The sequence below is a fragment of the Cucumis melo genome, chromosome 4 (genome assembly GCF_025177605.1).
Source record: "Cucumis melo cultivar AY chromosome 4, USDA_Cmelo_AY_1.0, whole genome shotgun sequence".
NCBI classification, from domain to species: domain Eukaryota; kingdom Viridiplantae; phylum Streptophyta; class Magnoliopsida; order Cucurbitales; family Cucurbitaceae; genus Cucumis; species Cucumis melo.
Genome location: NC_066860.1, coordinates 7,016,366 through 7,042,393, shown reverse-complemented (window position 1 = coordinate 7,042,393; position 26,028 = coordinate 7,016,366). Strand labels below are relative to the sequence as shown.

The 26,028-nt window shown below is 38.2% G+C and overlaps 1 protein-coding gene and 2 long non-coding RNA genes across 4 annotated transcripts; 1 reads left to right on the top strand and 2 right to left on the bottom strand.

Moving 5' to 3' along the window:
* Positions 1-3,040: 3,040 nt before the first annotated feature.
* LOC127148869 (uncharacterized) lies at positions 3,041-7,727 on the bottom strand. The gene is made up of 9 exons (XM_051083256.1): positions 7,698-7,727; positions 6,610-7,007; positions 5,099-5,209; positions 4,888-4,967; positions 4,520-4,635; positions 4,261-4,417; positions 3,967-4,107; positions 3,730-3,897; positions 3,041-3,213 (listed from the first exon to the last, which is right to left on the bottom strand). The coding sequence occupies exons 1-9, from the start codon at positions 7,725-7,727 to the stop codon at positions 3,041-3,043; spliced, it is 1,374 nt and encodes a 457-aa protein (XP_050939213.1).
* Positions 7,728-8,898: 1,171 nt separating this feature from the next.
* LOC127148874 (uncharacterized) lies at positions 8,899-10,695 on the top strand. Its single transcript, XR_007820068.1, has 3 exons — positions 8,899-9,293; positions 9,400-9,484; positions 9,571-10,695. It is a non-coding gene; the product is annotated as an uncharacterized LOC127148874 (long non-coding RNA).
* A 6,467-nt stretch (positions 10,696-17,162) lies between these two features.
* On the bottom strand, positions 17,163-20,073 carry LOC127148805 (uncharacterized). Of its 2 annotated transcripts, XR_007819942.1 has the most exons (4): positions 19,837-20,073; positions 19,460-19,730; positions 17,785-19,213; positions 17,163-17,666 (listed from the first exon to the last, which is right to left on the bottom strand). It is a non-coding gene; the product is annotated as an uncharacterized LOC127148805 (long non-coding RNA). The 2 variants fall into 2 exon arrangements; XR_007819941.1 differs by having other exon boundaries at positions 17,168-17,666; positions 19,460-20,073.
* Positions 20,074-26,028: the final 5,955 nt, after the last annotated feature.

Below are 26,028 nucleotides of genomic sequence, written 5' to 3'. Positions count from 1 at the left end.
GGAATTGTCATTCTAAAGATAAAGTTCAAAAAAAGGAAGTTGTATTGGAAAGAAGACGTTGAAGGAAGAGTGTTGCGACGAAGGAGTTCTATCACAAGAAAAGTAGGCGTTCCAGTAAAGTAGCACAACGCGAAGTCAGAAAGAAAGTGGGCAGTAGCAGTCTGTCGCGATAAAGAGAAGGTGAGGAAGGAAAAAGTGGGAAAAAGAATTTGGATTCCCCAAAAAGAGTGGGTGAGGAAGAGTTTGGCTTTCTCAGGGGATAAGGTTTGTATCTTGAGAGAATGTCTAATATGAAGTTTACCGTTAAGCTTACGTCTTAAGTTTAGATTTGGTTGCATGGTGCGACAAGATGGTGTAAAGTGAAAGTTTAGAACTGGTGGGTAAAGAAAGTAACTGATCCATAGGATTAGTATAAATAGGAGTGAAGACCTAACAGAAGTGTAGGTACTTTAAAAATTTTGTTGAGAGAGTGTAAGGAGTTGAGTTACTGCTGAGAGAGTTCTAGGTGAGGAGAGGTGTTCAGGGGAGAAAAGGGACCATAAGCTTATGTAAGTGACTTTCTTGAACGACCCAACTCCTTATACTAAGTCGAAGTCATTACTATTTAAAAGAACATATAAGTTTGTAAAGTTTTAAAAATAGAGTAAGCCAAAAACTCAAGTTTTAAAATAATATAAAAATATTTAACAAAGAAAATGTGAAATAAGTGTAAAAAAAGTCCTAATTCGGGCCCTATCTGCTTTTAACGAAATAAAATAACCAATCAAAAAAACTGAAATGCAATAGTAAAATCCAATTTGACATAAGCGGAAGCAAGCGTATCCCTATGGCCCACAACGATCACTTCTGGTCACTCGTCAGCTTGCCCTTGTTCTTACCTCTGCATCTGCCTGAAAAAAAAATTGAAATGGAAAGAGTGAGCATAAAAAAATACTCAGTAAGGGACCCCCTACTAGTCCCACTAGATGCCTATTAACTCCCTGTTAGAGCCCTGAAAAGTGGTACCCCTGAACTGGCACGTCCCCGAACACGTGCAACATGTGTCCCCGTAGGGACAAGCTAGTCCTTGGTAATTCCCAAGGGAATACCTAAGACGCTCGGGCTGTGAGCGATCCCGTCGGATCACTCACGTCATGTCTATGTCAATGTCAATGTGAAACTGGTAATCCCCTCAAACTACGTAGTCATAAGTGTGAGCGACCCCGTCGGGTCTCTCCATCATGTCTGTGTCATAATAGTGGTGATCGCGGAGGAGACCCAAGTGGGTACGACTCTTATAAGAAGCTAACATACACCCTACACATCGCATGTACACGACATCTCATCAATCACATTATAACTTGTCATGCATATAATAATTTCATCAATTCATGCCATAATATATATCAACCATAACGCACCAACCCTAACATATCATATCAGTCATCCCCAACTACTACTATGTCTCTAGTACGAAGATAGTAGCATCGACCTACTATTCATGCTAACCATAAAGTCAATCAGCAGGTAGAATATCAAAATCCGTCTCTCTGAGCTCTACAATCTTAAGATAGGTACTTAGCCATCATCCATACGTAACCATAAATTCAAACATGCAGTTTCTTTGATGTAAATCGAAGGTCTAGTAGAAGCATCTCTTACCTGGAGATTACTCAACAAGTCCTAGCAGTAACAACACGCTCCCCCAAGCAGCGAAAGTCCTAAAGGATCAGGGATCCACAATTTATTAATTTACCCTCAAGGGAAATTGGTCCGAAAACTCACTTGAAGCGACTTACCCAAGATCAAGGTCGGACTTGGTTTGGACTTAGTTGGACAAATCCCCAGCTCGGCTTTCAATTAACTAAGTCAATTTAATCCAACAACCAATTTAGTTAGAGTCAAAATAACCTTAGTTGGATGGTTAAAAATCAAAATCAACCTACCGAGGCTTACCGGAATATGTAGGTCAAAAAAGGGCTAAAAGGGAGTTTGGCGGCTCAGTTGGCTCGACTGAAGAGGTGAAAATCAACTGGCGGCTCGACTGGAAGATTCAGCTCACGAATACGGCGCAGACGCGGCTTGAGGCATGGAGTGGGCGAGCGCGGGCATAGAGCGGTGCGCTGATCGGCGCGCGGCAGTGAATCAGGCATGGAACGACGCGGCTTGTGGAGCGGCTGAAGTGCTCGGGCACGGGCGTGACATGGTTTGTACGAGCGAACGCGGGTCGGGTTGTGGGTAAGGACGCGGGTCGGTCGACTTCATGCGGTGAACTGACGCGGCACGCGGGTCGGTTTCGGGTTCGGGCGACGGCTAAAACATGGGGCTCGGACTATCGACAACGTAGCGCTGGCCGATGGTCGACGGTGAAACGGGGCAGACTACGGTGGGGAAGATGCGAGCGCGGGTTGTTTGCGGCTGACACTCGACGGTTCGGACGGCTCTCCAACGCGGTCGAAAGGGTGGCTATCGGTTCGGTGCCTGCGACGGACGCTCGACGGCGACGATCTAGAGGAGGGCGGTGGCGACGGCAAGGGTTGGGAGAGTTTGGGACTAGGGTTTAGTTGGGGAAGATGATGAATAGTCTTCCACGCTTTCCAATGCCCTTTTAATAAAAAAAATAATTATTATCTTCTTTTATCCTTTTTCCCTAATTTACTCCAAATAACAGCCACTCATTCTCTCTCTTCATTTAAACCCATCAACTCTCCCCTTTAAAATCAATTACTCTCCCTCTCTCCAATCACATCACCTTTACCCTTTCAAAAAAATAATAAATAATTATATTATCTTCATAACATAATTATTTTATCCTTAAACTTCATTAATTAAGTATCCAATACATAATAACCTAAGGTCAACAATCATAAATTCTAAACATCAAGGCAATTAGATATTTTTCAAATATCCAATGGGATCGAACCTCCACAACGTAAAATACTTCAACGTTTAAAATAATACCCAAAACTTTAGGTTACACTTAAGATAATAAAAATTTAATTCCTCAAATTTTAGGCCGTTACAATCTTCCCACCTTTGAAAACTTTCGTCCTCGAAAGTTCTATTCCTCAAACAACTCAGGGTACTGGGCCCTCATGTCCACTTCTCTCTCCCATATGGCCTCTTCAACTCCGTGGTTTCGCCAAAGAACTTTGACCAGCGAGATTCCTCGATTACGGAGCATCTTGACCTCTCTTGCCAAGATCTCATCCGGTTGCTCTTCGTAACTCAAGTCTTTAGAAATTTGCAATGGCTCGAAGTCCACCACGTGTGTCGGGTCTGCGACATACTTCCTCAGCATGGAGACATGGAATACGTCATGCACTGTAGAAAGAGATGGGGGCAGCGCCAAATGATAAGCTATAGTGCCAATTCGCTCCAGTATCTCAAATGGTCCTACGAAGCGCGGACTTAGCTTCCCCTTCTTCTCGAACCTCAGAATACCCTTCATAGGTGCTACCTTCAGAAAGACCATGTTTCACACCTCAAACTCGAGATCCTTACACCGTCCATCCGCAAAACTCTTCTGTCTGCTCTGTGTTGTCAACATGCGGGATCTAATCTTCTGTATGGCTGCGTTGGTGGTCTGAACTAGCTCGGGGCCTAGCATTCTCTGCTCACCAACCTCACCCCAACAAACAGGATATCTACAACACTTACCATACAGGGCCTCAAATGGTGTCATGCCGATGGTAGCCTGGTAGCTGTTATTATAGGCGAATTCCATTAAGTGCAAGTGGGAGTCCCAACTCCCTGAGAACTCCAGAACACAGGCTCGCAGCATATCTTCCAAAACCTGGTTCAATCTCTCTGTTTGACCATCGATCTGAGGATGAAAAGCTGTACTAAAGTCTAGCCTCGTGCCCAAGGCTAGCTGAAGTCCTTTCCAGAACTTCGTTGTGAAACGAACATCTCTATCTGAAATGATGGATACGAGTATTCCATGTAGTCTCACTATCTCCATCATATATAACTGCCCCTACTTACTGGCAGTGGAAGTGGATTTCCCTGGCACAAAGTAGGCTGACTTCGTGAGTTTGTCGACGACAACCCAAATAATTGTGTAGCCCTTTAGGGTCTTGGACAGTCCCGTAATGAAGTCCATCGACACGCTCTCCCATTTCCATCCTGGCACACCCAAGGGTTGCAATAGCCCTGTTGGCCTCTGTCTAGGTGCCTTCATCTGCTGGCACACAAAGCATCTACTGACAAAGTCTGCCCATTCTCTCTTCATGTTCCTCCACCAATAGACACACCTCAAGTCTTGGTACATCTTCGTACTTCCAGGGTGCATAGCAAATGAAGAACTGTGAGCCTCCTTCAAAAGCTCTTCTTTGACTGCACTGTCTTTTGGCACACACAAACGTCCATCGAAAGTAAGTCCATCACCAGAGGATATGGAGAAATCCTCACTTAGCAATGCCTCTACTAATAGACGCTTCTCGACCAAGTAAGGATCATTTAATTGAGCAACAATAATCCTCTGTCTCAAAGTCGGCTGTACGGTCAACTGGGCCAACTATGAGGTCACTTCTCCTACTGAGACTGCAATCTCTGCTCTCTCGAGATCTCTTAGTAAGGGAGCTTGCTTGGTGATAAGCGCTACGGAATGCGCAACCTTCCTACTCAACGCTTCAGCTACTACGTTTGCCTTACCTGGGTGATACAAAATCTCGCAGTTATCGTCTTTCACTAACTCAAGCCACCTCCTCTGCCTCATGTTCAACTCCTTCTAGGTGAAGAAGTACTTCAGACTCTTATGGTCAGTAAAAATCTGTATCTTCTCACCGTACAGGTAATGTCTCCATATCTTCAGTGCAAAAACCACTGCTGCCAACTCTAGGTCATGGGTAGGATAGTTCTGCTCGTGACTCTTCCGCTGGCTGGAGGCATAAGCAATTACCCTACCTTGCTGCATCAACACGCAACCCAGTCCTTTCTTGGAGGCATCATCACAAAGTTCCCTGATCCATCTGGCACTGTCAGGACTGGTGCAGACACAAGCTTCTGCTTAAGCTCCTGGAAGCTACTATCGCAAGCTGGGCTCCAAACGAAAGGGGTCCCCTTCCTGGTCAACTAAGTCAATGGGCTGGCTATACGAGAGAAGTCTTCCACGAACCTCCTGTAGTAACCTACCAAGCCCAGGAAACTACGAATCTTGCTAACCGTCGACGATTGAGGCCAACTAGTAATAGCTTCAACCTTTGCTGGGTCTACAGAAACTCCCTCACTAAAGACCACATGTCCAAGGAAAGATACCTTCTTCAGCCAGAACTCACACTTGGAGAACTTGGCATACAACTTATTGGCTCGAAGGGTCTCCAAAACCTGGTATAAATGCTCTTCATGCTCAGCCTCAGTCTCGGAGTAAACCAAAATATCGTCAATGAAAACTATGACGAACGAGTCTAAGAAATCCTTAAATACCCTGTTCATCAAGTCCATGAATACCGCAGGAGCATTAGTCAACTCAAAAGACATTACAATGAACTCGTAATGTCCGTATCTCGAACGGAAAGCGGTCTTAGAGATATCACTATCTCTGATCCTCAATTGGTGGTAGCCTGATCGCAGGCCGATCTTAGAAAAGACGGTGGCTCCTTGCAACTAGTCGAACAGATCACCAATCCTAGGCAAGGGATAGCGATTCTTAACTGTCACCTTGTTCAGCTCTATGTAGTCAATGCAAAGGCGCATCGACCCATCCTTCTTCTTCACAAACAACACTGGTGCTCCCCAAGGTGTCACACTAGGTCGAATAAAACCCTTGTCCAGTAACTCCTGCAATTGCACCTTCAGCTCCTTTAGCTCAGCTGGAGCCATTCTGTAAGGGGCCCTCGAGATAGGAGCAGTGCCTGGCTCTAACTCAATGGTGAAGTCTATCTCCCTGGGAGGTAAAAGTCCTGGAAGCTCGTCGGGGAAAATATCGGGGTACTCTCTTACCACTGGTTCGGAGGACAGGGAAACTTCTTGTTCTCTGGTATCTACCACACTTGCCAAGATGCTCTAGGTACCCTGGCTGAGTAATTTACTAGTCTTCATGGCAGAAATGACCTTGGGTATACATACGATTCCTTCCCCTTAAATTTGAAGCTAGTCCCAGAGGGAGGGTTAAAGACGACTTCCTTACGGAAACAGTCTATGCTTGAATGGTTAGAAGACAACCAATCCATGCCTAGTATTACATCGAAATCCTACATGTCTAACACTAGTAGGGTCACGTCTAACATATGATCTGCTACCCTACCTAACATGCCTTTATCTTTTCTTTTAACAACATGACCGCCCCTGATGGGGTAGAAACGGACAATATACTACCCAACGGTTCAACTTCTAAACCCATTTTTCGAACAAAGACTAAAGATATAAAAGAATGGGATGATCCAGAGTCAAACAGTACAAATGCATAATGCCCCAAGATTGGGAGCTTACCTGTTACTACAGTACCAGCTCGCTCGGCCTCCTGACGGGTAGTGGCAAAAAACTCTTCCCTGCTGTGAAGCGGGAGGTTGGTGGGGGGTAGTCCCAATGAGTTTCTGAGGACAAACGTCAGCGTTTTGCCTTGGTTGCATGAACCTGAAGCAAACTCCGCTCCCTGTCAAGCAACGACCTCCATAAACTCTCACACACCTCCCACAAGTAGGTAGCTCCCTTAAAGTCCTCCCTACAGTAGCCAGCTCCTGACGATGCCACTGGAAGACATCTCTTGACCTCAGGTCTCGCTGGGACTCAGCCTTCCTCTTCTGACCAAGGCTTGACCCTCTGCCTGCAACCTTGGACGGATCAGCTCTCTCCTGCAGACTCAAGTCCAATGCTATACATAGTGCATCAGCATGAGTGGCTGGCTGGACGACTCGAACGATGCCTTGGAGGTCTAGTCTGAGACCCCTAACGAACTTATCAATTCTGGAAGCCTCATCTCTTACCACATCGGGAGTAAAATGGGACAACATGTCAAACTTGACGTCGTACTGCTCCATCGTCATGTCGCTTTGCTCCAACTTTAGGAACTCTTGCTGCTTAGCGTGCTTCACATTGGCAGAGAAAAACTTAGCGTAGAAGCTATCCTTGAACTGCTCCCAGGTTATTTTACTGACGTCGCCCCCCAGCATCCTCTCAGCAGTCTCCCACCAGGGGGTGCCTCTATCCTCCAAGAAGAAAACTGCACACTGCACCTTCTGGTCTTCAGGGCACTTCATGTACTGAAAGATCGTCTCTATGGACGTCAACCACATTTGGGCCTTGGTGGGGTTGTCCATGGACCCATCAAAAGTTTTAGGATTATACTTCCTAAAGTCTCTCAGGTGTTTGGTCTCAGCCGACTGTTGAACCGGCATGGGCTGAGCTTCCACATGGGCTGGAGGGGTGATGGTCTGGGCCTGAACAGAGGCGGCCTGGGTCTGTTGGGCAACAAGGAAAGGGGCCAGAGCAGCTTGTAGCATGTCCTGATAACGCTACTCTATCGTGGCGAGATCCGCCTGCGATATCGGTGCGTTAGGGTTGGCCGCCGGTACAACAGGTTGCTCCTCCAGCTGGCCACGTCCGGCTCTTCTGCCTCCCCTACCACCTCCTCTGCGTGCACCTCTACGTGATGGCATTTTCCAAAATTTCACCAGTAAAAACTTTTCACCACAAAAAACATAACCTTCATACTATCTATTTTCATATCATTCAGGCAAGATTGTAACTATAACATTTAGCAAGGCCTTAAGACATACCTGACGAGTGGCGAAGGACCGTATAGCCATAGGGGTAAAATAAAAGAAAACCAAACAAAGACTTACATCGTCAGTCCGTCTACAGAACCTAAAACACTGGACTCTGATACCAACTGTAACGACCCAACTCCTTATACTAAGTCGAAGTCATTACTATTTAAAAGAACATATAAGTTTGTAAAGTTTTAAAAACAGAGTGTAAAACAAAGTCCTAACTCGGGCCCTATCAGCTTTTAACGAAATAAAATAACCAATAAAAAAACTGAAATGCAATACTAAAATCCAAATTTGACATAAGCGGAAGCAAGCGTATCCCTATGGTCTACCACGATCACTTCTGGTCACTCGCCAGCTTGCCCTTGTTCTTACCTCTGCCTCTGCCTGAGAAAAATGGAAATGGAAAGAGTGAGCATAAAAAAATACTCAGTAAGGGTCCCCCTACTAGTCCCACTAGATGCCTGTTAACTCCCTATTAGAGCCCTGAAAAGTGGTACCCCTGAACTGGTACGTCCACGAACACGTGCAACATGTGCCCCGTAGGGACAAGCTGGTCCTTGGTAGTTCCCAAGGGAATACCTAAGACGCTCGGATCACTCACGTCGTGTCTATGTCAATGTCAATGTGAGACTGGTAATCCCGTCAGACTACGCAGTCATAAGTGTGAGCGACCCCGTCGGGTCTCTCCATCATGTCTGTGTCATAATAGTGGTGATTCCGAAGGACACCCATGTGGGTACGACTCTAATAAGAAGCTAACATACACCCTACACATCCCATGTACATGACATCTCATCAATCACATCATAACTTGTCATGCATATCATAATTTCATCAATTCATGCCATAATATATATCAAGCATAACGCACCAACCCTAACATATCATATCAGTCATCCCCAACTACTACAATGTCTCTAGAACAAAGACAGTAGCATCGACCTACTATTCACGCTAACCATAAAGTCAATCAGCAGGCACAATGTCAAAATTTGTCTCTCTCTCTCTCTCTACAATCTTAAGATAGGTACTTAGCCATCATCCATACGTAACCATAAATTCAAACATGCAGTTTCTTTGATGTAAATCGAAGGTCTAGTAGGAGCATCTCTTACCTGGAGATTACTCAACAAGTCCTAGCAGTAACAACACTGTAAACCCGATATTTTCTTGGTTTAATTTCTTTAAGTGTGGAAAAAAAAAAGAAAAAGAAAATGGAAATTAAGTGTAAATATAAATATATATATTTATATATTAAATAGTTTTATTAAATTAATTAAAGAAAAGAAAGAAAAGAAAGGACAAAAAGAAGAAAAGGAGAAGAAAATTTCATTTTCTCTTTTCTTCTTCTTCTTCTCTTCCCTTCACCGCCAAGTTTGAAGACATCCAAGTTCCCTTTATTTTTTTATCTTTTTCCTTCTTCAATTTGCAGAGAACTTCTAAGAGAGAGTTTGGAAGAAGAAGAGAAATTTTACTAGAATTTTTAGGTTGAAGAAGAGGAGGAGAACTCAAGCAAAGTGTATTAATAGCTGAATTTTAGTTCATTCTGCACATCACTGGTTTTTAATTCGGTTTGAACTCTTCAAAAGGAATTAAGAGGTGAGATTTACATTTACTGAAAGTTAACTCATTTTTAAACAAACTTTATGAAGAACGTTGGAGCAAATTCGGATATTCATTTGGTGCTTTTTGATGATGAAAACAGGGCAGTTGGTTTTCACTCGAAATCAGGAGGTCTCTGGTTTTTCTTGTATTTCAGAGTGTATTGGTGGAGTTCGAATCTCTATTTGGTATGGTTGGAAAGCTTATTCAATTTACTACAACGTTCATGAAGGAATTGTAAACCAAAAACGACTAAAAATTGGTTAAATTGTAGGAACAAGTTAAAGAGGTCGTGTGCGCGCGATTCTGGAAGTGGTTCTGTTTTGAGGGTTATATGTGTTTATGCACGGGGAATCAGATTTATAGAACACTCATTTTGGTTTGATATAATGAAGAGTTTGATATAAAGAACACTCATTTTGGTTAAGTATTGAGAAAGTTATAGTCCTTTGAAGTTTATGTTAGAAATCTGGAAATTTTAGAGAATTGTTGAAATAGGATTTTATTTCTTAAGCTTTGTTTTCGTGAGCGTCATCTTTGGTGCGACATGTTATGTATATCTTTAGGAAACCAGAATGTTTAGGGTTTTAATACTCGGTTGGGTTGTTGGCAGGCCGAGAAGAATTAAACCGAGCTTATAGACCAAGGATCTAGCCCAAGACTGTGAGTGACAAAACCAACTTTGAAATACTTTCCATAACTGTTATTATGATTGAATGCGATAAATGTTTATTTACGAAGCCATGAAAGGTATTTGAATTTCATGACTATTTTCATCTATACATTTGGAGACTAGATTTCTTAAAGAAATTTATGCTAGCACGTAGATATTAAATGTTTGGAAAGTATTTAAACCACAATATTTTAAGCAAAGCATGAATTAGTATGAAGTTTTGTTTTAAGAACTACAACTTTCCACGAAAGAGCTGAGTAAAGTTCGAGCTTTGTGTAAAATTTATAAGCAGGCATGTTTTAATATTTTATGATGATTTATGAAATTTTCATTAACTACATGACTGAGATCTTGATCCTGAGGCTAGAGATTACCGTGTGCACACTGGTTAGATTTCGTTGTTGACGTTGAGTGTACTCCGCAACAACGATGCTGTCGTGAGTGCTGGGTGGGCCCCACTACGACAAAGACGATGGGAGTGCTGGGCGGGCCCCACTACATCGTAGTGCTTGTAAACGTTGTTGTACTAGGTGTACCCTACACAACGTAGATTCGTCATGTTAGTTAAAATGCTTCGATATACTTGATATGCCTTGCTAGATTTCAATGATGAACATGCTGTGTATTTAAGGAAGCTATTCTTACTACTACACATTTACATTTGCGACTTGTATAAACAGATTTATATGTGTAAAGTTTTCACGTGCTCTTATTTTTAAATTCATAGTTTTAAACTGAGTCACTCACTGAGCTTCATAGCTCACCCTTTCCAAAATGTTTTACCCATTTTCCAGGTAGAGATCGACTTCTCAATGCCTGATAGACTGCCTTAGTTTGCGGAAGCTTCATTATCGATTGCCAGTACGTGTTTTGAGTTTGGCATAAAGTCTGTTGTGTTGTGATGTATTCACACCCTTGTATGTTATAGATACTCCACAAATTGTATAAGCTTTAGGAGCTGTAGTTGTGTAAATATTGTTGGTTATATTTTGATTAAGGTGTCTTTAGGTTTACTCGTGAAATCGGTAAATTTTGAGGTACACTTCATGTATGTGTTTGACTAGCTGTGTTTAACTAGCCTAGGATCCGCTGTGTTTTGTGGCATGTACAATAGTTTATATACTAGATTGGCAAGTTCATCACATGAAAGTTTTAAGCAGAGTCGACAGAGACAGGTACAGAAAAGCGTTGTTTGTCGGCTTCACGCCATCTTTCGGTCTAAGGTAGCAGGTAGTCCGGGAGGGGGTGTGACAAACACGCTCCCCCAAGCGGCAAAAGTCCTAAAGGATCAGGAATTCACAATTTAGTAATTTACCCTAAAGGGAAATTGGTCCAAAAACTCACTTGAAGCGACTTACCCAAGATCAAGGTCAGACTTGGTTTGGACTTAGTACGACAAATCTCCAGCTCGGATTCCAATTAACTAAGTCAATTTAATCCAACAACCAAGTTAGTTAGGGTCAAAATAATCTTAGTTGGATGGTTAAAAATCAAAATCAACCTACCGAGGCTTATCGGAAAATGTAGGTCAAAATAATCTCAGTTGGCTCGGCTGGAGAAGGGAAAATCAATTGGCGGCTCGGTTGGAAGATTCGGCTCACTAATATAGCGTAGGCGCGGCTTGAGGCGTGGAGCGGGCGCGCGGGCGTAAAGCGCCGCGAGAAGCGACGCGCGGGCTGGGGACGTGACGCGGGTTGTACGAGCGGACGCAGGTCGGGTTGCGGGCTGGGACGCGGGTTGGCCGACTTCACGCAGTGAAGCGACGCGATGCGCGGGTCAGTTTCGAGTTCGGGGATGGCTGAAACGCGGGGCTCGAACTATTGACGACGTGGCGCTGGCCGATGGTCGACGATGGAACGGGGCGGACTACGACGGGAAAGATGCGAGCGCGGGTTGTTTGCGGCTGTCGCTCGACGGTTCGGACGGCTTTCCGACAAGGCAGAAAGGGTGGTTGTCGGCTCGATGCTTGCGACGGACGCTCGACGACGACGATCTGGAGGAGGGCGGTGGCGGCGGCTAGGGTTGGGAGAGTTTGGGACTAGGGTTTAGTTGGGGAAGATGATGAATAGTCTTCCACGCTTTCCAATGCCCTTTTAATAAAAAAATAATTATTATCTTCTTTTATTCTTTTTCCCTAATTTACTCCAAATAACAACCACCCATTATGTCTCGTCATTTAAACCCATCAACTCTCCCCTTTAAAATCAATTACTCTCCCTCTCTCCAATCACATCACCTTTACCCTTTCAAAAAAATAATAAATAATTATATTACCTTCAGAAAATAATTATTTTATCCTTAAACTTCATTAATTAAGTACCCAATATATAATAATCTAAGGTCAACAATCATAAATTCTAAACATCAAGACAATTAGATATTTTTCAAATATCCAATGGGATCAAACCTCCACAACGTAAAATACTTCAACTTTTAAAATAATACCCAAAATTTCAGAGTTACACTTAAGATAATAAAAATTTAATTCCTCTAATTTTGGGGCGTTACAAATTTTGCTAAATGATTTTTCATCTTTTCTAAATGTATTCCTTCTGAACCTGAGTTATGCTGTAACGACCCAAACTTTTAAACTAAGTTAAGGTCATTACTCAAAAAAAAAAAAAAAAACATCAAACGACACCTTTTTGAAAAGAGGATAGCTAAAATCTTTATAAAATTAATATCAAAATGTTCACGAAAAACATAAGATTTTCAAAATTACCAAAAAATAATTTGAAAACGTGACTCGCGGGTTCTAACTATTTTGAAGAACTAAAAACAAATAAATAGAATAAAATCTTTAAGTAAAATGGTTAAAATTTAAAAATACTGAAAGACATATAAATGAGTGCGAAAGCTGAACTGTGTCCTCATATGACATGCCACGAATCCCTCGCTGTCGCTCGCCAGCTTCTTAAGTTCTTTACCTTAGCCTGAAATATTAAACATAGGAATGAGTGAGTATATAAATATACTCAGTAAGGGACCCACTACTAGTCCCGCTAGATGATCTGTTAACTTTAGAAACATAATCATAACGTTGTGTGTCCAGTGGAGCACACCTGAGTGAGTGAGACCTTACGAACACCCCTAAATCGTGCGAGTGATCCCGATGGAACACCCATAGTCATGCGAGTGATTGTAGGTACACACTCCATAAACATATATGTAATACGTAGGTACACCCCTAATCGTGTGAGTGGTCTCGTCGGAACACCCCTAGTCGTGCGAGTGACCCCGTATACACTATATAACTATCCCCTAACAGTGCATGTGATCCGCAGGTACACCTCTAAATCGTGCGAGTGATTCCGTAGGAAGACCTCTAGTCGTGCGAGTGACCCCATAGATAGGATCACAATACAGGTGGGGTAAAAAGCTCAATAGACAAAGTTAACAGACGCACCACAATCCAAAACATGTAACATCATCATAAACATCATAACATGACATGAATATTAATCATAACATCCTTATTCATGTGATTCATATATCATGTATCATAAACATCTTAAACATAACAATCATCATTGTCAATCATAATATAAGTCATCATCATCAATTATAATATCAATCATCATCAACAGAATATCAATCATCATCTATAGCATCGCATCATGCATCCTAGCTACCATCAATGCACAATCGTAAATTCATGTAGTCTCTTAAATTCAGTTCGAAGGTCTAGTAGGAGAATCTCTTACCTTGAGATTGTCTAAAATATATTTCTTTGCTGATAGTAATTTTCCAATTAAAGTAAATTCTAAACAATAAGGGAAAATCAATAACATAATTAATAAAATTTATCAATGGCTAGTATCTAAAATTTTCCAATTTAACTTATCCAAAATTTAAGGTTGAAACCAATTCAACCTTCATTGGGAAAAAATTCAAGATTAAATCGAAAAATTTAACCAATTGAACCTTTAAAGAAACTCCAATTAGATCCAAAATTAAATTAATAAATTATTAATTTAATTATCTTGGCTTACCAAACTTGACCAAATGGTGGTTGAAAAATTATCTAAACCTTGATGAGAAAATTCATCAATTCTTCAAGCTTTACCAAAGGGATCAATCATAACTAAAACTGGTGAAGCTATGACGATAGAAGGTTATCTTAGACAAAAGGATGAAGAACCTTTTTCTTTTTCCTTTACTTTTTAACTTAAGTATTCCAATGCTATTTATAAACCCAAATAATAACAATAATATTTATTATTATTTTCTTTTCCTTTTAGGATATATATATATAATACCAAATATATACATATATCTTTATTTCTATTATCTTTCCTAAATAAATGCCTTAAATGCACAAAATCTTAGGCATTTAAGGCATTTATAACCATTAATAATAATAATAATACTTCTTTATTATTATTATTTTTCTCTCACCAAAATCTACCATAAACATATATATTTATTCAAACCATTTTTCTCTCTTTTAAATAAATATATATCTTTTTCATCCAATCAAATCAATCATCTCTCTCCTCATAGATTATCTTCTTTTCCAAACAAATATAATTATATTCCATCATATAATTAACTTCACTTTTCCAAATTATTAATTATATATATATATATATCTATATATATATACTCAATTAAACCCAATTCCACCAAAACTAACTTTTCCCTCCAAAATCTCAAATTAACTTAAATTCTCAATTAATTTAATCAATCAAATCTCTTCCAATAAATCACTTATTCCAAAATTATCTTAACCTAACCATAACAACTCCACTCCATAATCAAGATTTATCTTTCTGCAGAATAATTAATTATCTTCTACAATAATTAATTATTATTTATCTTTCTTTCAAATAATTAATTATCTTTCACAATAATTAATTATTATTTATCTTTCTCGAAAATAAATATCCTTTTATAAATAATTATATTTACCCAAAATATAATTATTTTTCTTTTTCTCCCATCAAAATATTATTTCTTCAAAATACAATTATCTTTTCCTGAAATAATTATATTTTAACAAATATAATTATCTTTTCCTTTAACATAATAATTATATATATATTTCCATATATACATATATTATTAAATCTTCAACAAACTTTCCACCATACAATTTAATTAAATAACATCCATAATTATTTAATTAAATTCAACTTCAACAACACTAAAAATTCACAGGTTTACCTAATCCTCTTAACCTACCATTTAATCAAAAACTCAACAAACACCACATGCAAAAGCCTCTAATTAATTAAATATTAATCAAACAAATATTTAATTAATTTCAATTCCCACATAAATCAAACAATTCTCATTAAATGAATTCAAAATAACGCCCAATAGATTAAATCCAATTAAACAAAATTAAGATAATTAACTCCAAAATTATCTTAATTTTTGGGGCGTTACATCTGCGTGACGCGTTTTGTATCTCTCTGTGTTATAGTTATTATTGTTGATTTTTTCAAAAAGAGAAAACTATTACTTTCTATGTGCTGATTGTGATGAATGCATGTAAACCATTGCCTTATTCCTATCAAGTGAGCAGTGCTTATGCGGTGTGTGCATAATGTGAATGGCGTCGTGTGGATGGCTGATGCAACAAGAAAGGAACGAATCAAGAAACTTCTCAGATGCTGTGGACGAAGTGAACATCATAGTAGCTTAATCATAAGATACTGGGGAGAGTGAATCGCAGTAGGCTTGACGAGTGGGAAGGATTCATGTTATTGGTAGAAAGGAATAAGAGGAGCTAATGCGAGATTTTCGTGATCTGTGAAATGAGGCATTGGAAGATGCATTCGAGAAATGAAAATGAATTTGTGTTTGACTTGTATTCCCAAAAAGGTTTTTCAAAAGCTTCACTCACTAAGTATTTAACTTACGCATTTATGTTTCCTTCCGCAAGTGTTGTGGCCAAATCAAGAAAGGTAAGATGAGTTGTGAACCGGAAAAGGTGATTAAGTTATCTGTCTTCTGATGGTTTGAAGTTATTACGTGCAGGGTGGGCTACATCCCAATTTTTTGTGTGGGATGAGTCTTATCTTTGAGATGGATTGCTAAGAGATCAAGGAGAAGAATAGGCAAGGGATTCTTATACTCTTAAACACATTGACACGAAGAGTAGCAATCTAGTGCATGAAGAAAGACATTGAGTTTAGAGCTTAGGATTTTATTACTTTTATGCCTTGAGAGAGAAGAAATGTAATTGTAAGAGTATTGAATCAAGTAATAAAAGCAGAATTTTGTTTTCTATTTTTTGCTGTGTTATGTATGTATCTCTGTTGTATTTATCGCATAGTAGCTAAAGAGTTTAAGTGTTCAAGGCTAAGCAATTAAGCTAAGTTGGTTAAGTGTTTTTCGCTACTTTGAATTGTAAAGATCTTTTGAGTTCAAAGTTGGAACTCTGCATTGGAGAATGTGTTGAGAAGTTACAGTTACCATGCGTTCAACTCATTATCTCATGGATAGGTACGCATTATGTGTCTAGGCGGCACACCTCCTTCTTGTCGCATGAAGTGGCCAACGGGGCGGGGGGTGACACATTTTGATTTAGTTCGAAGATCCTTTAGTTTTAATTAAAAGGTCGCTTTGACTTAACTACATGATAGTAGTGTATGATATATTACAAGATCGTTTGGATCTTATAACACGGTCATTTAGATTTAATAACACAATCATTTATGTTTAGTTAGAAGATCGTTTAGATGCAATTACAAGATCATTTTGACTTAAATGCATAATCGTTTAGGATATATTAAAAGATCGTTTAGATTTAATAACATAATCGTTCAGATTTGATAAAAATGTCGTTTAGATTTGGTTAGAAAAAATCATTTAGTTTATGATATTTATATGGTCGTTTAGCATATACATTGGAGAATTAAAACTAATGTTAAGAGTATTTACACGATCGTTTAAATTCGATGCACGATCATTAATAGTATTTACTCGATCGTTTAGATAGAGTACATGATCCTTTTGACTTATATACATGATTGTGTAGTTTATATTTACACAATTCTTTGTTAAAGGTATTTAAACAAATACTAACCCCTTGTCAAAAGCTATAAAATTGAAAGAAAAAAAAGATTACAAGCATATCATATAGGAAACAAAAACTTAAGATACCAAAAAAAAATTATTAGCCCAAAGTTCTATGACATATTGTTTAAAACATTTCATATTTTCTATTTTTAGACAATTAGGATTATAGTTTGTTAAAAGGCATTTAGTAAATATACCACAAAAAATCCCGCAATCCAACGACTTCTCGTATTGCAATATCTTTTTGGATCTAATTACTGGCCATGAGTTGAATTTGAATTGCAGTATTGATTCATAAATTCCAACGACTATCAACAGTGAAGGGATGCATCGTGCGACTGCTTGGAGAGTGTTGTCAACAATACTTTGTTTAATGTAGTTGGTCATAGACTCGAACACAAGAATCATGCATTTTTTTAGTTAGCGATAAGAGCCATCTAGTGTTGTCTAAGGTTGACTGACCCAATCATGTACCGAACATCTGACCACCCTCTACGATCTGAGATGCTACACCAAGAATGTAGTCAAAGTAGTATTGACATGTGAGTTTAGCCTATAAAGCAATGTGGGTAGTTTGGTTCGTCCATACAACCTTGTCACCATTTTTCATCATGACACGATCGTTGAAAAGCTGTTGAACAACTAATTCTTTCTCTTGGAACGCCAGACTTAAAGAACAAATAAAATAATGTAGTTAACATATGATTATGTTATCTAATTTGTATATGAAAATTTTTATAGAAGAATAACTAACAAAAAATGAGGAATCCATCACTGTAAACTCACACGTGTAAAGATGCTTTTTGCTAACATCTTCCTTTGCAAGTGCAACATTAATAGATCCATTGGCTAAGAAAGAAAGAAATAAAAAATAATAAAAATTGAATGTTGGAATCATGTGCTGTCACACCCCCTCCCGGACTACCTGCTACCTTAGACCGAAAGATGGCGTGAAGCCGACGAACAACGCTTTTCTGTACCTGTATCTGTCGACTCTGCTTAAAACTTTCATGTGATAAACTTGCCAATCTAGTATATAAACTATTGTACATGCCACAAAACACAGCGGATCCTAGGCTAGTCAAACACAGCTAGTCAAACACATACATGAAGTGTACCTCAAAATTTACCGATTTCACGAGTAAACCTAAAGACACAATAATCAAAATATAACCAACAAAATTTACACAACTACAGCTCCTAAAGCTTATACAAATTGTGGAGTATCTATAACATACAAGGGTGTATATACATCACAACACAACATACTCTATGCCCAACTCACAACACGTACTGACAATCGATAATGAAGCTTTCACAGACTAAGGCAGTCTATCAGGCACCGGGAAGTCGATCTCTACCTGGAAAATGGGTAAAACATTTTGGAAAGGGTGAGCTATGAAGCTCAGTGAGTGACTCAGTTTAAAACTATGAATTTAAAGATAAGAGCACGTGAAAACTTTACACATATAAATCTGTCTATACAAGTCGCAAATGTAAATGTGTAGTAGTAAGAATAGCTTCCTTAAATACTCAGCATGTTCATCATTGAAATCTAGCAAGGCATATCAAGTATATCGAAGCATTTTAACTAACATGACGAATCTACGTTGTGTAGGGTACACCTAGTACAACAACGTTTACAAGCACTACGATGTAGTGGGGCCCGCCCAGCACTCCCATCATCTTTGTCGTAGTGGGGCCCGCCCAGCACTCACGACAGCATCGTTGTTACGGAGTACACTCAACGTCAACAACGAAATCTAACCAGTGTGCACACGGTAATCTCTAGCCTCAGGCTCAAGATCTCAGTCATGTAGTTAATGAAAATTTCATAAATCATCATAAAATATTAAAACATGCCTGCTTATAAATTTTACACAAAGCTCGAACTTTACTCAGCTCTTTCGTGGAAAATTGTAGTTCTCAAAACAAAACTTCATACTAATTCATGCTTTGCTTAAAATATTGTGGTTTAAATACTTTCCAAACATTTAATATCTACGTGCTAGCATAAATTTCTTTAAGAAATCTAGTCTCCAAATGTATACTTGAAAATAGTCATGAAATTCAAATACCTTTCATGGCTTCGTAAATAAACATTTATCGCATTCAATCATAATAACAGTTATGGAAAATATTTAAAAGTTGGTTTTGTCACTCACAGTCTTGGGCTAGATCCTTGGTCTATAAGCTCGGTTTAAATCTTCTCGGCCTGCCAACAACCCAACCGAGTATTAAAACTCTAAACATTCTGGTTTTCTAAAGATATACATAACATGTCGCACCAAAGATGACGCTCACGAAAACAAAGCTTAAGAAATAAAATCCTATTTCAACAATTCTCTAAAATTTCCAGATTTCTAACATAAACTTCAAAGGACTATAACTCTCTCAATACTTAACCAAAATGAGTCTTCTTTATATTAAAATCTTCATTTTGAGATCCTCTAAAACTTACCTGAAGACATATAAATCTGATTCCCCGTGCATAAACACATATAACCCTCAAAACATAACCACTTCCCGAATCGCGCGCACACGACCTCTTTAACTTGTCCCTATAATTTAACTAATTTTTAGTCGTTTTTGGTTTACAATTTCTTCATGAAAGTTGTAGTAAATGGAATAAGCTTTCCAACCATACCAAATAGAGATTCTAACTCCACCGATACACTCTGAAATACAAGAAAAACCAGAGACCTCCTGATTTCAAGTGAAAACCAACTGCCCTGTTTTCTTCATCGAAAAGCACCAAATGAATATCCGAATTTGCTCCAACGTTCTTCATAAAGTTTGTTTAAAAATGAGTTAACTTTCAGTAAATGTAAATCTCACCTCTTAATTCCTTTTGAAGAGTTCAAACCGAATTAAAAACCAGTGATGTGCAGAATGAACTAAAGTTCAGCCATTGATACACTTTGCTTGAGTTCTCCTCCTCTTCTTCAACCTAAAAATTCTAGTAAAATTTCTCTTTTTCTTCCAAACTCTCTCTTAGAAGTTCTCTGCAAATTGAAGAAGGAAACAGAAAAAAAAAATGGAACTTGGATGTCTTCAAAATCTTGGCGGTGAAGGGAAGAGAAGAAGAAGAAGAAAAGAAAAAATGAAATTTTCTTCTCCTTTTCATCTTTTTATCCTTTCTTTTCTTTCTTTTCTTTACTTTATTTAATAAAACTATTTAATATATAAATATATATATATATTTACACTTAATTTCCATTTTCTTTTTCTTTTTTTTTCTTTCCACATTTAAAGAAATTAAACCAAGAAAATATCGGGTTTACATGTGCATTTATCTACACAATCACTTAGTTATACGATCATAATAATAAGTGATTGTTTACCAAAGATAAGTGATTGTTTACCAAATATAAGCAATTATATACAGTAGTTTTATGTAATTAAATTATTGTGTACTATATGTATACAATCTGGTAGTTTAGGTCTACATATAAATTGGAATAGAAAGTGTACTATATGTACACAAAGAATATTGTACACGATTATGTACTATATGGACATAATAACTATTGTACATGATCGTGTAGTTTAGGTGTACATATAAATGGAAATAGTAAGTGTATCTACGTCTCCTAGCACACATTTTTTTTTCAAGCATTTGGAAAAAAGCCTTCTTTCTAAACGAGTATAATATTGTCTTATCTTCGTTTTTCATCTTTGAATTTTTCCTCCACGGTAAGTATGCGATCTACAAATTTTCGTCCACCGACCACATGGGATTGTGTCAATCTATCTCTCTCAGTTCGACCTTCGGGAAAGACACTATTGCCATTGATACGACTCAATTAGTTGGTCTGAGTGGTTTCACTTATAGGATAGGTAGTACTTCATTGGTTGGGTTAACGTCAGCCGGCTTCTCACAAACATCAACTTTCTTTTATTTCTTCTCTTCAATGGTTGACAATTTCTACAGTTGCTTCCTCTTGGGAGGAGTTGGTTCTTTGGAGTTTTCCTACAATGCATAATATTAGATAACAAATAACATATATTAAAAAAGAACTATACAATTTTCATATATACATATCGGTTGAGTTTTTTCATTTACAAGAATGGGGGTGTTACTTAAAATTGTCCAAGGTTGTTCGTCAGAAAATGGAAATTGATGGTTTACCAATGTGAGGTCTTGACAGTACTTGCGAGGCCTTGATCCTGAGAAGGAAAGTTATTTTATAAAAGCATGAGATAGTTCGTGAGGAAAGAATGCTAAAAGAGAAAGGTGATGCAAAAAGAAATGCTTAAGTTCTTCCACAAAAAGGCAAGCGATGCGATAAGAGTGGTTGGCAAAGAAGAGGCATGCATTGAGCACCAAGATATAAGCATTTAACATAGTAATGTAAAAAGAAGTACCTTCTCCTAAGGAAGTGATTCGAGGAAGTGACTTGTTAGGATGACTTGACCATTCGCTGAGGGAAATAAATATCTAAGGAAATAAGGTGTGCATCTCAAGAGAAAGCCAAATCACTGCTGACAGTTAACATACGTGTTGAGTTTAGGTTGGTTGTACGGTGCAACGAAGTAGTAAGGTGACACGTGTAAAGCATGGAAGTGACCCTTGCATATGGGAAGCAACTATAAATAGGGCCAAAGGCTAAGGGGAGAAGGTTGTTCGAAAGTGTTAGCATTTTTCAGACAAAGATAAGAGGAAGTCCAAAATGATGAATGGCCGGTTGAGAGAACTGCTTGGTGAGAAGAGGAATCCAAAACCAAAGAAGGGAGGGGTTAAGGCTAGGTGTTTTCATGAGTGATAACAAGTTTTCAATGTGATTTTTAGAGTTGTAGTTATTTATAAGTGTTTGTGATTGTTAAACAAGATTTTCCACGTGATTTCAAAGTTGTTATTTACAGTTAAATGTTCTCTATGCTGCATACGAATTGTGAATAAATGTTTGTACTTGAGTAAAATCTTTTGTAACAAAAATATTCTTCATCTTTATCAATGGATGATGTGTTTTACAAATGATTTCTCTTAAAAAAGCGTGTTGTGTTTGTAAGCTGTTATAGGAAGCTGTTATAGGAATAATGTGTTCTATTGTTGATCCTCTAAAAGTGCTTTGTTGTTAATGTTATTATATGACACTATTGCTGATGTGATTGTACGTAAGAGAAAAGCAGGTCGGGAGGCTAACCTTTCTGTCTACCCTGTTAGCTTGTAATGAGATCTATTGCACGATGCAGGTCGAAATCCCAAGATACTAGCATGATGCTAATTGAATGTGGATCCCAAGTCTAGGTGAGGGGAGAATCACAGGTCGGGACGAGTTTTGACGTGCTCTTAATGCTGGACACTGGTCGAAATTTTAGGTAACTCTTGAGATGCTAGTTGAATAATGTGAATCTCAGATCTTACGAGGGGAGAATCCATGGTCTAACCAAGATATGACAAGTCTTTGGTTGAATGTGAATTCTAGATCTGAAAAGGTTTAAATGTGATGAGACACTGGTAGAAATCCTAGGTAACTCGTGTAATGTTGGTTGAATGTGAATCCCAGGTGTAGGCGAGGGGAGAATCCCAGGTTTTAGTGATGAACTTTTTTGCGAGATGTTTTAAGCACACAGTCTCTCATAAAGTTTGATGTTTTTGCCTATTAATTGTCGTGGTTGTTCTGACGAAACTTTTGTGATACAATTTAATCTTGTTAATTTTGTGTGCTTTCGCCAAAAAGGTTTTCTCAAATCCATCACTCACTAAGTTCGTTTGACTTACGTTTTAAGTTTTTCCCTTCTTAGATTGTTAGGTGTCAAAGTCAAGCGAAGGATGGTTATTAGGTGTTGTAGCATAGTTAAGGAGGGAAGGTAGAGTTACTTTGTAGTCTTACATGGTGTGCTAGCCATGGCATCTTGTCATATGTCTAAGGAGCCAATTGGTAAGCGAAATGTCCTTAATGTGGATCCTCCAAATCTGATAGCAGTCGAGTGCACTATCTAGGTTGATGAACTCTAACCTGGGGAGCCAGAGAGCCAAGGAGCTGAGTCGATGAAGGGATAGTCCTAAATGCGGTCTGTTAAGAAATGTGGTTGGGTGACAAAGGCAAAGGACTAAGTTGTACATTTACACCTATAGGTAATCCCTGCAAAGGCCAGTATTTAGTAGTGAAGAAAGAAAAGGAAACCCTGAAGAACGTCCTTGAGTTGGATTGTAGATAACAAAAAGAAAAAACGACAGAGATTAGAGTCTTATACTCTTGAATACCTTGCTGCGAATAGAAGCACCTTTTTAGAAAGAAAAACGACGACGTGGGAAGATCACACTAGGTTTTTTTTTATGCAAATTAAAGTTTAAGGATTGTAATTTGTAATGTATGAATTTTGTAAGTGTTAAGTTAATAAAGAGAATAAGTTTAGTTATTTCTATTGTTTTATTGTTATCTCTTTATGTTTGTTGCCTAGTGGTTGTTTGTTTATGGGTTATATTTTTACAAGTATTATGCTCATAGATTTAACATGAGGAGCTCTAAATGAGCGATTATTTGGTGACGAAATAAGGTGATCCAATAAAATAAATGTTATCCTGCAAGTTTTTCTCTCTATCATCCAAGTATAAGTGAAGAGAGGTTTCCTGGTAAGTCCGGAGTCGAACACAGGGAATTTAAGTTCCTAATTTATCATATAGCGCACTGAATCATGTAGTATAAGCGATATAGTATAATTACAAATAATATACTAATTATCCTAACTATTTACACTACTGTGCTTGATGGTTCAAGGTGAGCATGGCGAAATGGACAATGGAATATGATGAACTCATTATAAGCATGGCGAGGAAGGAAAAGTTTAATTGTCTAAACGGAATAATTTGTGCTTTAATACTTCAAAGCAATACAAAGCATGTATTAACTAACAATTAAGGCAAGCATCTCTCAATGCTTTTACCATACTTTCTTGTCCTTCGAGATGCAAATACATAAAGTTAAGCTATGATTTGTATCTAATCATCTCAAATGTTCTATTAGTAACTTATCCTCAATTAAGGCGGGCAACCTCTCGGTGTTATTGCCTCACATAGTATCCTCTCGGTAATGTATGAAAAGGATGAGTTTGGCGATATAATTACATTGCTACAATCTTCTTCCCACTTGCTTAGCTAAATACGGTTCTCACTTTTCAGGCGATTACGATCTACATCATTGCTCTTATCTCGAATGCAGGATGTTAAGATATTCATGTTCAACTTAGGAAAACCCATAGTACATCCATTCTGATTCTTTAAGTATCAAAAACACAATTTATTACTAATTAGCTAACCAACAGAAGATGTTATGCCGCATAATTTGATTTCTCATACTCTTCGGCTGTGATTTTTTCCCTATTGATGATGGGGAAGATGAAGGGGATGATTCTCTCTCTCTTTTGTTCTAAGCTCTCACCTAAAACTCAAGGGAAGGGAGAAGATGAACGATGTAAGAACTTGCTCTTCAGCCAAATGTGCATGTTCTGTTCTAGAGTAAGAGGCTTTCTTTAAAGGTGAGAATTGATATTGACCGGATGCCACACGCCATTAAGATCTCTAAAAAGCTACAACAATGTTGCACAGACGTCCTTTTATCCTTTCTCTGAATTTTCCGCCAACCACTTTTGTTTGTTAGTGTTTTAAACGCCTAGCTGGTACTTCTCTTCGTCGTAAAGATTGAACGGATCTTCTCGAGTAAATATGATATCATCAAGTTTCACTCCTTTTTGCCTAAAACCGTGCTATAAGAACACTAATACATAGTAAAATAGAGATAAGGTTCTTTTGTACCATGCCTTTCGCAGAATAATCAAATCGCCTACCTTTTCCTCTATTTTCTTCTATTTTCATGCGATAAGACTTCATTATTTTACTTAAAAGACAACAATGTCTTGTAATTTTACAATTATCACCTAGGAGTTAAAGTTAAGAGGTGCTATGTAAAAGTACTAGGCGATGGAGTAAAGTTACAGGTTGTAATTTATTTTTCGCTGTGTTTATCTTTGTGCTTAACTCCTATAAGTTGTTAAGTTAAGCAATAAGAGCTAGGTGATGAAGTTAAGTTGAAGATTTATTTTGCACTGACAAAGTTCTAAAGGTCTCTAAGGCTTAATGGAAAAGCTTTATGTGAGAGACAAGAGTAAGAGTTGTTTCACACACTAGGAGTTCAAAGCGTTATCTCGCAGAGAGATACGTAATGGATGTCTAGGCGGTACACCCTCATGTGGTCGCGAGGAATGGTCTTTAGGAGGGGTGTGACAATACTTCTTGGTTGTTGCTCACAAAGTGTAAGTGGCTGGCAAACCAATGAAAGATTTTCAAGAATAGTTGTATGTTCATCTACACTTTAAGTACAGACCATCATGTTGTCAACTGTTCCACTTATATTTAAAAGCAACTTTGCATGATTGCCTTTCACTTCAACCTCCCCCAACTTTCTTTATGTGGAGGTGATGCTTCCTTCGGTGCTTCAAGAAGTGACTGTTGAATAGATTGGCCCTCATCGATGATCACACGTTCTTCTTGAGCTTGGATTGGAGGATCTTCGTCCATGTGATGGTTATCATCCTTGTCCAAATTTTCATCTATTGTAATTTATGTCCTAAAACTCGTAGTTTGTAGTTTAAAATTATATTCTATTTAAAAAATGGTTATTAAGGACTCATTAATAAAACTTGAATACTATAATCTTAAATCCAATAAACTAAGATCCTGAGGCTATCTATTGTAGACATGAATTTTATTTAGAGACATAAATGTGTATTAAGTTCGAGTTTATAGCCCAAACGATTTATAGTGTATAAATAACGTTGGGTGACTTATTATGGGAACACTATGGATGTGGCCCGCTTTGTAATTAGGACAAAAAATGTAATTCTGAATTGTTCATGTAGAGACATGGAAGTAGGGTTATTTTATGTAAAGCGTTTACAGAAGACTGAAACCATGAAATAGTCAATTTTAAGTTATAACACATTTACTGTATAAAAGTGACTATTTTAATTATTGATGACCTAGGTAACATAATCTTAATCCTAAGCTAACTATGAACTTTTGTTTAA